Source organism: Thunnus maccoyii, chromosome 14 (assembly GCF_910596095.1).
Source record: "Thunnus maccoyii chromosome 14, fThuMac1.1, whole genome shotgun sequence".
NCBI lineage: Eukaryota > Metazoa > Chordata > Actinopteri > Scombriformes > Scombridae > Thunnus > Thunnus maccoyii.
In genome coordinates this window covers 19,751,251-19,765,105 of record NC_056546.1, presented here as the reverse complement: position 1 = coordinate 19,765,105, position 13,855 = coordinate 19,751,251, and the positions used below count along the sequence as shown (strand labels likewise).

Genomic DNA, 13,855 nt, shown 5'->3' with positions numbered 1-13,855 from the left:
TGCTTCCATTTGAGGTGCAGTGCACACATCATTACACACTGCAAACAATAGTGCTTTGTGCAGTTCATAGAAATCTCGAGATGGGAGATTTTAAGATTTAGGAGGGCTGCTTACTCGTAGAATTTAATTGGCTTAAATTTAAAGGGTGTGCAAAGATAAAATAGCGCTGGTGAATTTCAAATTTGCTTTGCATCTTGAAACACTGTTTTTCGGCATTTCCAGCCATTTTGTTAGCCTTCTCACATGGGAAGTCATATTGCAGAGACCTTTTTATGTCCCCTTTACACTCCAGTATGTAAGTGTTGATGCCTTAGACTTGAGGAAAGGAAGAAAAGTTATTCTGAAATGTCATTAGTGCACAGCTCAGCACAGCACTGTGCAGTAACTGTCTCAGTCCTGGGAGAGACCACCTCCTGTTTCCATGGAAACTTAGGCAGGGTAGACAGAGAGAACAGCGAGTAGAGAGAGCTCGACTAACAAAAAAAAAAAAAAAGATGTTCGATAGCTTTTGTGTGCGTTAGTGTGTGCATGTGTGTGTACTGTATGTGGGGGTGGACGATGGGAGGTTAGACAGATAATGAGCACAATCTAATTTAGCAAAACAGCATTTCTTATAGTTTGGCCAACCATAATAAAATCCTGTAAATGTATGTTATTTGAGATGTCACCCACAGCTTTTGCCCCCACTCTTATGTTAAGCTGAAGCCAAGTCACTCCATACTGTATATTACTGTATTCAGCCACTTAAACTATGTAGCACTGGAATTTAATTCATCATTTAATATTACAAAAAGAAAAGAAGAAAAAAAAAAAAACATATAACTACATCAGCTGAATTTAGAGTTCAGGAAACAAATCCAACCCCTGAGCACATGAATGGGCTCACTTGCGATTTTAACAATGTAGCTCAATTTAGAACCGCAACCCAGTATTGCTTTGGGGGGTAATGAAACAGTTAATCTAATTTCCACCTCTTGAGATGGAGTGGAAAACATGGTCAAGGAGTATATCTAATTTGCAGCATGACATTGCAAGGCCTTGGCTCTAAGCACATACTAACAAATTGCTGCTTAGATAAGCAAATCAACAGGGACCAGAGTAGTGCAACCCAGGGCTTAGAGGACACGACGGGAGAGGGAGCGACATTATTTTGTGGCAAACATGACTGGAATCATGACATATGACAGATAGGTAGCACCCCATCTGAAGTTAGGTTACTTCCATCAAAGCCAGAACTGTTTACAAGAGAACCAAGAGCAGACAAATATTTATTTTTTTTCAGTGGTGATATAGCATCAGCCCTGGGATGGAAATGGATATTTTATTTCACAGAAATGTTAACGGTGACTCTACAGTGGTATTTTTGTTGCAGTTAAATAATTTATCTAGATGGTAAAAACAGCTGGTGCACAGCAGTGCTCCCGCTTTGGGTTTCTAGTGAAGGTTTTATTGTATGTTTTAGACATCTTACATATAAACAGGCAAATACTGATGTGGCAACGGGATCCCACATTTTCCTGCTACATCGTCTTTGTCTAAACATTGTACATGTGAAATAGACTTGAAAGTTACCTGATCTGCCGTCTCGCTGGAAGTCCACATGGTACCACTCTCCATCATTGACTTTCTTATTGACAGCCCTGGTCTTAGTGGTTCCTGAGCCCATGTCAAGCAGCAGGTACAGGTGGCCATCCAGCATCTCAATGGCAAAGAAGTCCACCTTGAAAGTCTGTGGACTCTTGGAATCCTTTGGCTGCTGCTTGGGTTTGCCGTGGCTGAAGAGGAGGAGGCCGTTGGGCTCTGTGGTGCGGAAGTCAAAGGAGATGGAGCCTGTCTTCTTAGCGTTCCACTTGTTGAGGATGATAAAAGACTCTGGCGTCTCGAATGTGATGGGGTCCAAAGTGGCCACGTTCTCGCACTTGAAGGCCACAGTACCGTGGATCTTCATCTTGGGATCGCCCTGCTTGGCCAGCCTGGACAGCTCGAGTCTCACGTCGTTGTTTTTGTACACAACCTGATTAGAATGGAGAGACAGGAAAGTCTACAGTGATGTGCACAGCCTACAGTATATTTGATCTATGAGTCTGAGTTTGTAGAGTGTAAATGTTACAGGCAATATACTATTTGTGTGTATGATTGATTAAAAAAAAAACTTGAAGGCATGAAGAAAAATGAGTGTAAAAAATGCATGGAAAATATTCAAAACAGCAGTTGTCCATGAGACATTTCACCCTCTCAGGACAGTGTGTCATCAGCAGACTTTGCACGGCTCGCTCCCTGGTCGTCTTTGTCACACTGCACCTATGCGTGAGGAACTGTGTTTATGTGGCACCAAATGTCACTCACATCCCCCTGCTGTCTTTGCTTCCCATTTGCAGCCTTCACAACACATGTCTACTGTACCCTGGCTGGGTGAAGTGCACATAGTTGAGAAATTCATTTAGACTTTTAGCTCTCATGTCAACTAAAGGAAAAGACACGCTACATTTAAAAAGGCGATGGTGATAATGGCGGAAGAAAATGATGCCATCAGGTACCATCTCCTGGGATTGTATGTGAAAAGTGAGATGGAGAATGATAAATCTGATAAAACTGCTGCCTTGATTGCAGGTGTGGAATAAAATGCTGATCAAGGCCCCTGTTGCAGTCTGTGATTAGAATAAAAGCGGGCAGATAATGGATAAGCCTCTCTGAGGCAAATTAAAACAGAATGCAAGCACACATGACATAAATTCTGTATATAATTTGGGGAAAAATATACAACGCAAAACTCTGTATTGCTAAACTGATCATTTTGATGTACTGTCCTTTGTCTCACTCGTCAACTCCATTTGTATATAAAACAAATCTTTATCTAATCTCTCGTTTCGTAGTTTTTTATTACAGTATAAAAGCAGGGCAAGAGGCATGTTGAATGCACTGCAGACTGAAGTCATTCTTCAAAATATTGATCAAAACATATTTCCTAAAACTGTAGGAGCTACAATGTGTGTAGGGTGCGCTGCAAGGCCCGCTGTGTAGAAATGAAACAAGAGCACTCCTGTAATTGGCGACAGTCTTACAAAAATTTGAGACAGTCATAACCTCACCATTATCCAATCTGCGTAATGAAAGAGAATTTAGTGTAAGTGCAGCTGTGACAACAAGGATCCATCTGTACAGTTGCATCTAATTTCCACATCAGAAATGAATTAACATTTTGGTGAATGTAAAAACTTTTTCATTAAAACATCAGTGTGGTCATGCTATTTCAAAATTACCCCACCAAGAAAAACACAAACACGTTAAAAGCGTCTTGATATAATGTGTCAAATAAGACTTTAAACACAAAGCTAAAAGCAGACAACCAGGCAGAGGGATAAAGGAGCAACTAATATTTTAAAATTACCCGCAAGGGACACAAGCAGAGTCAATGATCTCTTCCACACCACTATAGTACTACTAATTGGTCGACACAGTTATCAAGTGACGGATAACCCCATTATGGTTAGAGCGTGCATATATATTTACATAACAAAAGAGTTCTAATGGTAAATCTATATTGCTTGCAACGGGCCAAATCAAATGAGTTACAGCTGTGGAAAACACTGCCCATGTCCTTTATTTGCTGTCACGCTAAGCGTTCACCTGAAAACAGGGACACCTCCGATGGGATTGCATTTGCATGGAGCATTATGTTTATCACTGAGTCAAATCTACTGTGTTTAACTGTTAAGGTAGATGGGGCTCGTAGCAGTGCATCAGAATTAGGTAAGCTCTGGCTTAGTTTCTTGTAAATGTTTTGTGACTGACTGTATCAGACTACATTTAACTGCAAGGAAAACAGGAAACAGATAATGGCAGCCTTTTATTCCCTTATTTAGTCTTTATCTTCCCTTTAAAAAAAAAAAAAAACCACAACACACGGTTCTCGAGTCTGACAGAGCCAAATGGACTGTTTAAACGATTTCATAGAATAGGAAATAGAATAAAAAGATCATTTGACAACATTCCCCTGACACAAAAAATAATGTAAAAAAGAAGTAAAGGAATAAAAGATTTTATCTCTAAAGTAAGGCTGCAGATTTGCCTGCTGGACTTTAGTCATATAGACTTAAAGGTGCAACAGATACAGCCAATAAACCCAAATCAATTCTTTATAGTCAAGACAAAAAGGCACCTTTCAGAGTCAAAGGAGCTTTGGTCTGAGCTACGACCAGTGCTGCACTAGTAGTGCTGCACTAATTTGTCATCAAGCTAGGGCTGTGACAACTGAGCTATTACTGCACCACCGTTTGTTTTGCCATCAGAACCCACAGGCAGGCGTGGCAACTCAGACTGGAATCTGCACACGGATGCTGCAACAAGCCACTTGGGAAAATGCCATCAATCAGGGGCCGCAGCACATGCTGTTAAACCACCGCTCATATGTTACTGTGACCCGCACAGAAGCTGACCTGAGACGAGGCTTCTGTTTAATTCAACAGGCTGGATGAGATGATGCGGGGAGCTTGTCGATGCTATAAAAACTTAGTGATAAATTAAAAGCAAAGTAAATGGAACTAACGATGGATTTTACAATATCTGGGCTTAGTCTCTCGCTCTTAAGTCTTTTTTGGTTTTCACATCATTGACTGTTCAAGCTAAATAAGGAATAAGGAGCAAATAAAAGGGGAAATTTTGTCTGTTTCCCATCTTCTGGGAACAATCATAGCTCTGAACCATATTTAAAAGTTTGTGAGCAATTCAATGCATCGATCTCAGGATAGTGAGAGCAGCTGCTGTGGTTTGTCTGACCAAGAGTAGGGAGGAAGGCTCAGTTGGGTGGATGACCATGCTTAGGGTGCACCAATCCCATTCCCTTTGTCACCACATCTGTAGCACCTCAGAGACATGTAGTTAACTAAGACAGTCCCCTTAACAACCAGACCTCTAATGAGCTGTACATGGTGTGTGGACATGTGGTCCACACCCTGCCTACTCATTAAACAGAGACCTCTCCGAGTGGTTCGCTGAGGATGACAGCCTGCGCTTGAGGTGAGAGACAAAATGTAGGACACCGAGGGAGCAAGAGGAGCCATAATTTTTTATTTTTTTAAATTTTTTTTTAAGTAGAGAAGTGAGGAAAAGGGGAAACAGTTTTTGAAATTAAAAGATAAACGAAAGAATCATGCTGCAGTACTTTGAGGATTTGCCTGGTAGATATCTGTGTATACATCTGGTATCTCCTACAGTAAATGCTTTAGGTCAGAATCCCTATTAACAAGCAAAAATAAAAAAATGTTACCGTACAGTTTAATGAAAAGTATCACATATGAACCCTCTGGTGAAGAAATTACTTCTTCCTCCACCTCTCTCACTTCATCTCTAGGGATCAAGTATAGACTGTATGTGTACACCTAGAGTACTAGAACACATAAGGTGCGAGTGAAAAATGCCATAAGTCACGCGCCAGATTCAAATGATGTTTTCAGTCTGTCTCCATTCTCTCTGATGATCCTTACTGGTCACCGATCGATATGCTGCAAAGCTACCCCGGCTGCGGCGCCTGTCTTTCGGCTGCTGCTGTAACATCGCTCCGATGGTGGTCGCTTCCTCCCTCACACTGTTGTGTCTGATTCCACAGCACGATATTCAGCCTTGAATCATGAAAGTAGTTTTCTTCCAAATATGCTAATATTTTAAAATATTTAGTAGTATGATTTTAGTGTTTCCCTATCGCTGGCTTAACATGGTAAGAGAAGTGTTTTAGTGTTTGGGAGACCCACATTTGACAGTCCTTGAAGGGACCACAGAAAATGAGGAAACACATCTTCAAAGTCTGTCGGGTGAGGCGTTAGGCGTCACCTGGCGGACTTTTGCCGGCAAATGAGTGGGGAGCTCTGGGTGCAGGCAACATGGAGGTAAGTTAAACATTGTTCCTTTGCATATACTACCCACATTGTAATGATACAATGCTGGTTGACAATTGGCAAAGTTTCCCTTTAAGTTGGCTGACTGCTCATGAAAATTCAGCTGCCTGATCTCAGGATCACTCCTCCTCTTTGAAGTGCACCTGACGGAGCTCTATGAAGTCTGTGGTAAATCCTATTCCAAGACAGAGCTTTACATGTGTGGTTAGGGAGTACTACTGCACCTCGATGAGCACGTGTATGTGTGTGTGTGTGTATGTATAACATCATGAGTGCACTGAGGGGGCGGTAGAGGCAACATAAAGTTTGTGTGAGTGTGTGAGACAAAGAAAGTAAAGACAAGTTTAAAGGATGAGACAGGGTCGGTATGTGGGTGGAAGGGCCTTTTCTGGAGTCCTAAGGTGAAGCCAGTCATATCCTGTACACCCACCAGCCTCAGAGTGAGTGCACACAGAAGTGGTGTTTACCTCCTTGAGGCAGCCCATGAAGTTGTTGCTAACCGGAGATCCAGGCAGGTCAGCTGTGCTAGGACTCCCTCCAACATAGAAAAAGTCGTCAGAGCCTAGCATCGTGTAGTCTTCTTGTGTATATCCTGTGGTGGTCAGAATCCCATCCACGGATATTGTTACCTAGACAACAAAGCACAGGGAAAGGACACGCTATACTCAGACAGCCTATATACTGCAATGTTATTGCCTTTCCTTCTTCTTGTCTATGAGAGACTTCCCTATATATATATTTTTTCTGAAACCCATTTTCATGTCTGTTTTTCATTGTTCATTGTCTTTTTTCTTGTTTTATATTATTATTTTTACCAGTTTGATTAGTTGGAAGACTGCAAGCCCCCAAAGGAATGCTATTTGAGTTAGAGTGTTAGTGAACTGCCCAGACTACAGTGTTAGTATTGCCCCTGATGCAACTTAAAAGTACTTTAGCAGACACAAAAATGGTGTTAGTAAAATGTTATCCAGGTTAGTTAAACTAAATTCCATATTAGTACGTCCAGCCGTTCTACAAAAGAAATCAGAACGTGCTACTAGGTTAGAGAGGGAGCACATGCTATGAAAAGCACAATCATCTTTTAGTATGGGACAATGACTGGGGGTACTTGAGAAAAAAAAAAAAAACAGCATGCATGCATTTGTATTTTCTTTTTGCTTATTTGCATACAAAAAGAAAATGTTCCCAAATGTTTGACTGAGATACAGAATCAGTATTTTGACACTTGCCACAGTGTCAGATGCATGCCGAAACACTGCAAAACCACAAAGCGAAATAAGAAAGCGTCAGAGAAGCACCAAAGACAAACACAGCTCGACTGTCACGTTCATGTTGACAAATGGGCAGTGTGACATTTGCAAGACGCAGTCAAAGTGCATGCCATGCAAAGTGAATGGAGATACAACTGGCTGAGCCAAAGAGCATCAGGCCAGCCAGACAGGAGAGGGTCTTCATTATAAACCACAGCTTGATGCAAAAGGCTCGAAATGATGCTCCTAAAAAGGTGGATCAAACAGAATTGGACAGGAAACAAGTGAAATAAAGAGGGTGAAACCAATGAATGAACCGAGAAATTAAAAAGGATTCGAAAAGTAAGCAGAAGAGTACCAACCGCAATTTCCCTTTTTTTGTAAATGACGTCTACAGTAAAAAAAGAAAGAAAAGAAACACACGGCAAACCCAAACTAAGAAACAATTAGAATGATATCTACCGAACAATGTAGTTTGTTTACCATAGCGTGTCCAATGCCTGAGTGCTTTGTGGAAAAGGGGGGAGAAAGGAAATTAAAAACTGTGAACAGAATAACGATTGTTACTCAAATAATATATGATGGTCAATACTGTTAGTACATTGTTAAACGGCAAAAACCATACTGGTTAGTAGAATGACACATTCCATGAATGATGTTAGTTTGTTTCCAAAGCATGTTAGTAACATAGAGAAAAAAGGGCAAAATAAGTTTAACAAGAAAAAAGCAGACCAAGGAAATAACAAGAAAGCTCCACACAAGGTGCCAGAGCTCAACCACTGACTCCCTAAGTTCTTCATGGTGTTTTTGTACCATGTTCTGTACGTGACCAGACCGTTGAGTAGCTGAAAGAACACCCTTACCCAAGTCCTGACAAAAGGTTATGACTGACAGACATCAAATGGTTCATAAGAAGGAATGCCTAAAGCACATCAGTTGACCCTCTTTAACAAAGTCCTAAGTTCAAGACCATTTTTAAAGCTTTATTTATTTTATTAGTATTAATATTTGCGTTCTTTTGTACTTGATTTTAGGCTTGGGACCAATCCAGTGTTTCAGACTTTCCGGCACCCATACAATACTGTACCTCCTTTTGGTCTTATTGATGAACTTTAGGATCACTTTACTGCAATGAGACAAAGCAAAGAAGACCCTGACACAGAATGAGGAGAATGGCAATTTCGATTCCCCCACAGAGCATGCACTCAATATGCTTGGTTTTCTTTCACAATTTGAATGCAGTGAATGTTCAAGCTGACCAAATCCTTAGGTTTACCAATAATCAATTTGCTGATTTATGCAAAAGAAGCAGCTTTGGTTCTCAAGTGAAGACAAACGTTTCCCACCGAATGAGCAGGAACATTTCTAGAGATTTTGTCTTAATGCTGTGCAAAGGTTTGTTTAATTGTCCTTAGAAATCTTATCAGCTATCTTGTGTACGCCAAAATAATACTTTAAGGAAAATAATGCCTTTTTATTTAACACAAGCCAAACAGTCTAACAGGTTCTATGTACTTTCTAGGCAAACTTGACAAGCTATATTTTTGCATGCACCACAGTCTATATAAGGCAATTAAAAACCATCCACTATTTAACCTAACCCTAACCAAACTGTAACCCTGACAGCACTCTGATCCAATATGCCTTTACCTGGCTTCTTTACATCAATGGCCCTTTTGCCCTACTGGCTTTTTCAAGTAATCTACACCAACCATATAGGATCTAGGTGTTTCATAAATAACATCATGGAGCACCACAATTGTCTTGATTGTAGAATGTTTTTCGTAGCATTATAAGAGGGGTTTCTCTCACCAAGGTCCAAGATGTTGGCACCAATAATGGCAATCAGGTACCTTCTTCTGGTACTGTCGCTTCCACTGTTAAACCCAATTTGAGCATGGTTGTCCAGGTAGTAGAGGGGTGTCTCTTTGCCTCAACCGCCTTGCAGGCACATGGGTTCCTCTCTCTACACCCCAGACTGATTGACTGGGAGCTGCTGAGAGTAGCAGTCTCAGAGGTCCCAGTGAAAGATAAATAAAGCATTCTTCTTTGGCCACTTCCTGGTCCCCAAGTGACCAGTGATATGACCCCTCTTGGATTTACATCTGCTAAATCCATGCATAGTAGAAATTTTCACTCTAATAGTTGGTACAGCTTTACTACAGTCAACCTGAAAGATCCATGCAATATATACATGTTGCCATGTTTCTTTTCACCCAGATAGTGATGTTGGTTAGTCCCCAACATCCAGCTGAGCAGGGATATGCTAAGTCCAAACCAACAGACACAGTTGTGGCTCTAGCAGACTGGGAGCTGCATCCTGACACCATATAGCAGATGTGGACCTTGTACAAATCAGTGATAGTTAATCTATTTGCAGCGCAACAAACACTCACTGACCTCCATAGTTCAGGACAATCTGTTCCTGCAGGTGCACCCCTGACTTTACACCTTTCCTTCATCCCATCTGATTCCTTTTGCTCTTGATGAGAATCAGGAGATGTAACGTGGTTGCTACCATGGCCAGTCCCACACTTATGGGGTAAATTGCCACAGGAGAATGGTGTAAGGTATGAGATGTCTTCAGTGGACCATCCTCCAATGTTAAGAATACAAGCTGCTGAATGTGAGATTTCTAATGCATTACATACAATATCTGTTTACGCTTTGTCCGAAAAGTGCACTGCATTTGGAATCTAATCTGTTTAAATGTTACATATTGATTTAATGCGTCACTTTTTCCCTGTTATCTTATGAAATCATCCTTCAGTAGAGGAAAACTAAAATTAAATTTGTACTGTGGTCAAATGTTTTTTTTGTGACAGAACTATAAACCACATTCCTGTTATATTTTGTTTTTACACACTATTCACATTTGAGTTCAGTCATATTTCAATTTCACAGAAACACTGAAAAGCTGTAAATATTGTAGTTATTTTTAAGAATACTTACATCATAGGAATACGTTGTATATAAACTTTAAAAGGGTAGAATAAAAGAGTTTGAATGCCATTTTAAAAGCAATGGCTTTCTTTTCTCTCTCAAACTGTAACTTAATATAGGCCTAGGTCGCGATTCACATCTAGATGTCCCTGCTCACTTGTGGTTCTGTTTTATCTCCACCAAGATTTAATTTAGCAATCCAATTACTACGTCTGGAAAAAAATAATATATTGTATGATGGTAATGATTTAAGTGCATTTGTTTTGATTCATTTACTGAGTCTCTGCATCACCCTCTGTACTGTTACCTGACGTAGATTCCTTGTTACTTTGACATCATGCCAATCATTGTCATTAAATTTCCCATTGACTGGCTCCACCAGAGCTTCAAAGGCTCCAGACCCCAAATTAATGACGAGTGAGACAGCCCCATTTTTCAGTGCCAGGTTGACGTAATCAGCTGATTTTCCTGTGTGCAGCATCAGTCCATTCCTCTGTAGGGTTTTGAATGACAATGTGATTTCATCACTGCTGCTTTGAATCGGGTTCAAGGACAAGTCGTAGCAGAAGAACTCAGATCCTTTGAAGGTTGCAACATACTCTTCTTTTCCTGCAGAGACAAAGAAAGAGAAATGTGTTGCATTAATATCATGGCCTCTTGGGTGCCTGTTGGAAAGCTGTTGGAAAAAAGTGAGAAAGGAAGTCTTATAAATGTTGGATTAATAATGAACACAGTAAAATTGGAAAGAGGTGGCAAGCTGTAACGTGATGGAAGGTATATTTATGTTATTAGTGGTTATATTTATGTAAGAGATGTAAGATATGTGCTACTTCTTACTGACCTGCTCATACCTACCTTAGCCAGAGAACACAGGTGTCAAATTGTATTATGTCTCACTTACATGTTCCACTTTAACCACATTTGTACAGTAACTAAATGTATAGTAATACACAACTGCTATTTTTAGCCTTCACATGTACTAAGAGGTCTAACTTGCTCTATGTTCTCCTTCACTGATTTATCATACATGACTGCACTGCTTCTTACAAAAAAAAAAAAAACCTTTGTTAATTAGCAACCGAGATGTGATGTTTGTGAAGCTCTACGCTGTCACGCTGAGATGCAGTTGTACACAACAGCTGCTTTAAATAGCAAATGTGAACATACACATACATGCAGCCTAAACCGCTAACAGAACTTGCTTTGGCAGATTTACGCCAACCTCATCAGGTGATTTCACAGTACACCTCATGTCAGCCCGTCTGATCCTACTCCACATTCACACGTAACAACTACAGTATTCAAAGGCGTACAAAACAGTACAATATAAAAAGCGCCGTACAACCTTATTACAGGGAAACACATCCTGCTGCATGTCTGAATCAATTATGTTCTATGCGTTATTGTCAGGAGATGATATGAAGTCTACACACACACACACAGACACAACTTACTGTATCAGTCAGCTGCACAGTAGACTACACAGAGCCATCCACACACACACACACACATTTAAACTAGAAATTCAAACAATTAAAGCTGAACAATATGAACATTAGCAATAGCAAACAACACTAAGCTTCTAAACTCACAGAGACCACACAGGCTACACAAACACCAGCTGAGAAATCTTTTCTACTTTTATACACAGACAAAACATTTCACAGCGGTCAGCTGTCTGCAAGGTTCATTACTTGCTGGATTGATATCTATACTAGCTTGTGTTTTCTCCCCAAAACCATAACTAATGAGGTGATTCACTTATGGTTGTGTTTTTCTCTGTTTTGACAACATGAAATCTGATGTGGAAAAATATACAATAAACAAGCTCAACGGAATAATTCAAATCACAAATATATTTATGTTTTATTTCCCGGTAATGACCACATTAGAATAGTGACTCCTGTGTCTCAGTGGAGATGTGGGCTTTAGTTTGAAGTCATTTATACTCTATAAATATTGATTATTGATATCTTTCTACAAATCAATATTTGCGCAAATATAAAGGTTAATTAATCCAAACCTGGGCTTGTAACGCCTGGTTCCCTGGCACTTCCAGCACCTGTATTTATTTACTTTCTTGTACAACAATTTCCTAGAATACAACTGTCCAAGCAGCTAGCATTCTTGTGACAGGTTCATACGGACTCTTCCGCCCATTAAAAACACTCAATTAATTCAGCTGCAAACAATGTTCCTTAATACGCTTGAGCAAGTTGGCACTCATCAGCCATCAGACATCTTCAGATATGACAGGAGCTTGACAATGCAAAAATAACCTTGAGAAAAACCTTAACAGTGTTATTGTGAGATAAAAACAGTGTTATTGTGAGATAAAAACAAAGTGGCACTGAGCGTCAGTGGGTGATGCATGTGAACAGCCATTAGAAAGTGTTTAAAAACAGGTTTAGACAGATAACAAGCCATTAAAGCCACAAGCAGAAAATAAACCACCAAAACACAAATGGACCAAAGCATTCAATTATCATAAATGGGGAGCACTGCATATTTATATATGCTTGCCAAACAAGTACAGACACACCCGCAAACACACACACACACACACACACACACGCACTTGGAGCTGCATCCAGGCATGGATACAACAACGTAACAAATAAAGGAGTTGCTGTCCACAACAATTTGTCACCTCATTGATTCCCCCTTAAAAGCAATATAGTGCACCTCTGGGAAAACTACAAGGGGCCGTAATTGAAGTTGACTGGATCTCACCACTCTTTGGTCATTCCCTCAATGTCTGAGCCCTCTATCAGTGAAAATGAGAGACCTCTACCCTCTTCACTAAACCCACCCATCCCTGCTCCGCAAGCTCGGGGACCACATAACAAATAGAGCCAATAGTTTAGGGTCATTCTCATCTCTCCCTCTCTCTCTCTCTCTCTCTCCACACATCCCCATGCCTGCACTTCACAGTTAATTCCCCTAACTAATGGAGAATGAATTGTGTGTGTGTACAGCGGGGACGATGGTAGGAATTTACAACATCTGGGGCTCAGCCCACAGGCAGTTACAGGGCTTGGGGGGGGGGGCATACATCGTATTTACAATCAAACACTGGCAGTCTGGTTCGCTCTGATCTAAACATATGTAGGTCTAAATGAAGCAGAACACTATGAACATGAGTCTGCTGTTGTATATTTCCAATTCAATTGTATCAAATTCAAAAACCAATCACATACATTTAAGGTTCGGTCTTCATCATTTTGAGCAAATAATACAACTGAAACGGATGAGCGTGAGAGGATTTTTCTAATAACCGGCTAACCACCAAAAAAATAACACGAGACACATTTTGTTTACAGTGATACTGATTGGCAACACATGACTTCTGTCTGTCAAGATATTTAGCTTTTGGAGGCATTTCACCATATGCTCACAGCCAAGTCAAGAGTCAGGCCAAGCTAGCGCTCAGGCTTCCATCTGGCCACTAATGGTTGTCAGCTCACAAGCACACAGCTGGCTCCTTTTAGATGTCTTTCCATACTCTCATAATAAGTCACTCTACTATAGAGATGATATTCCTTCTTTTGCTGGAGAATCATGTATGCTGTGTTTGTCAGCTCGCACAGTATTTTCTGTCTTGACCTTCTAAGTTTTAGCCCAAATCCTGAGCTGAATTATAGAAAGTGTTTTCTGACTAATTGGGGGGGGAACAGACTTAAAAACTATTTGCAACAAGGAGCTTATATTTCCACTATTATGATGTGTTAAAGCAGGCAACTGTTTGCTAACATGTTAAGCATAAACATT

At 40.4% G+C, this 13,855-nt stretch overlaps 1 protein-coding gene across 3 annotated transcripts in view; it reads right to left on the bottom strand.

The window, feature by feature from the left end:
* LOC121911346 (neurexin-1a-like) overlaps positions 1-13,855 on the bottom strand; it is a 269,413-nt gene that overhangs the window by 159,096 nt on the left and 96,462 nt on the right. For 2 of the 3 annotated variants that reach the window (XM_042432716.1, XM_042432717.1), the window contains 4 exons: positions 10,392-10,693; positions 7,625-7,648; positions 6,359-6,520; positions 1,573-2,014 (listed from right to left, as the gene is read on the bottom strand). In XM_042432716.1, the coding sequence (XP_042288650.1) occupies positions 1,573-2,014; positions 6,359-6,520; positions 7,625-7,648; positions 10,392-10,693 (930 nt within the window). Of the gene's footprint in view, positions 1-1,572; positions 2,015-6,358; positions 6,521-7,624; positions 7,649-9,541; positions 10,353-10,391; positions 10,694-13,855 lie in introns of those variants that run through there. The other variant, XM_042432718.1, reaches the window with a different exon arrangement.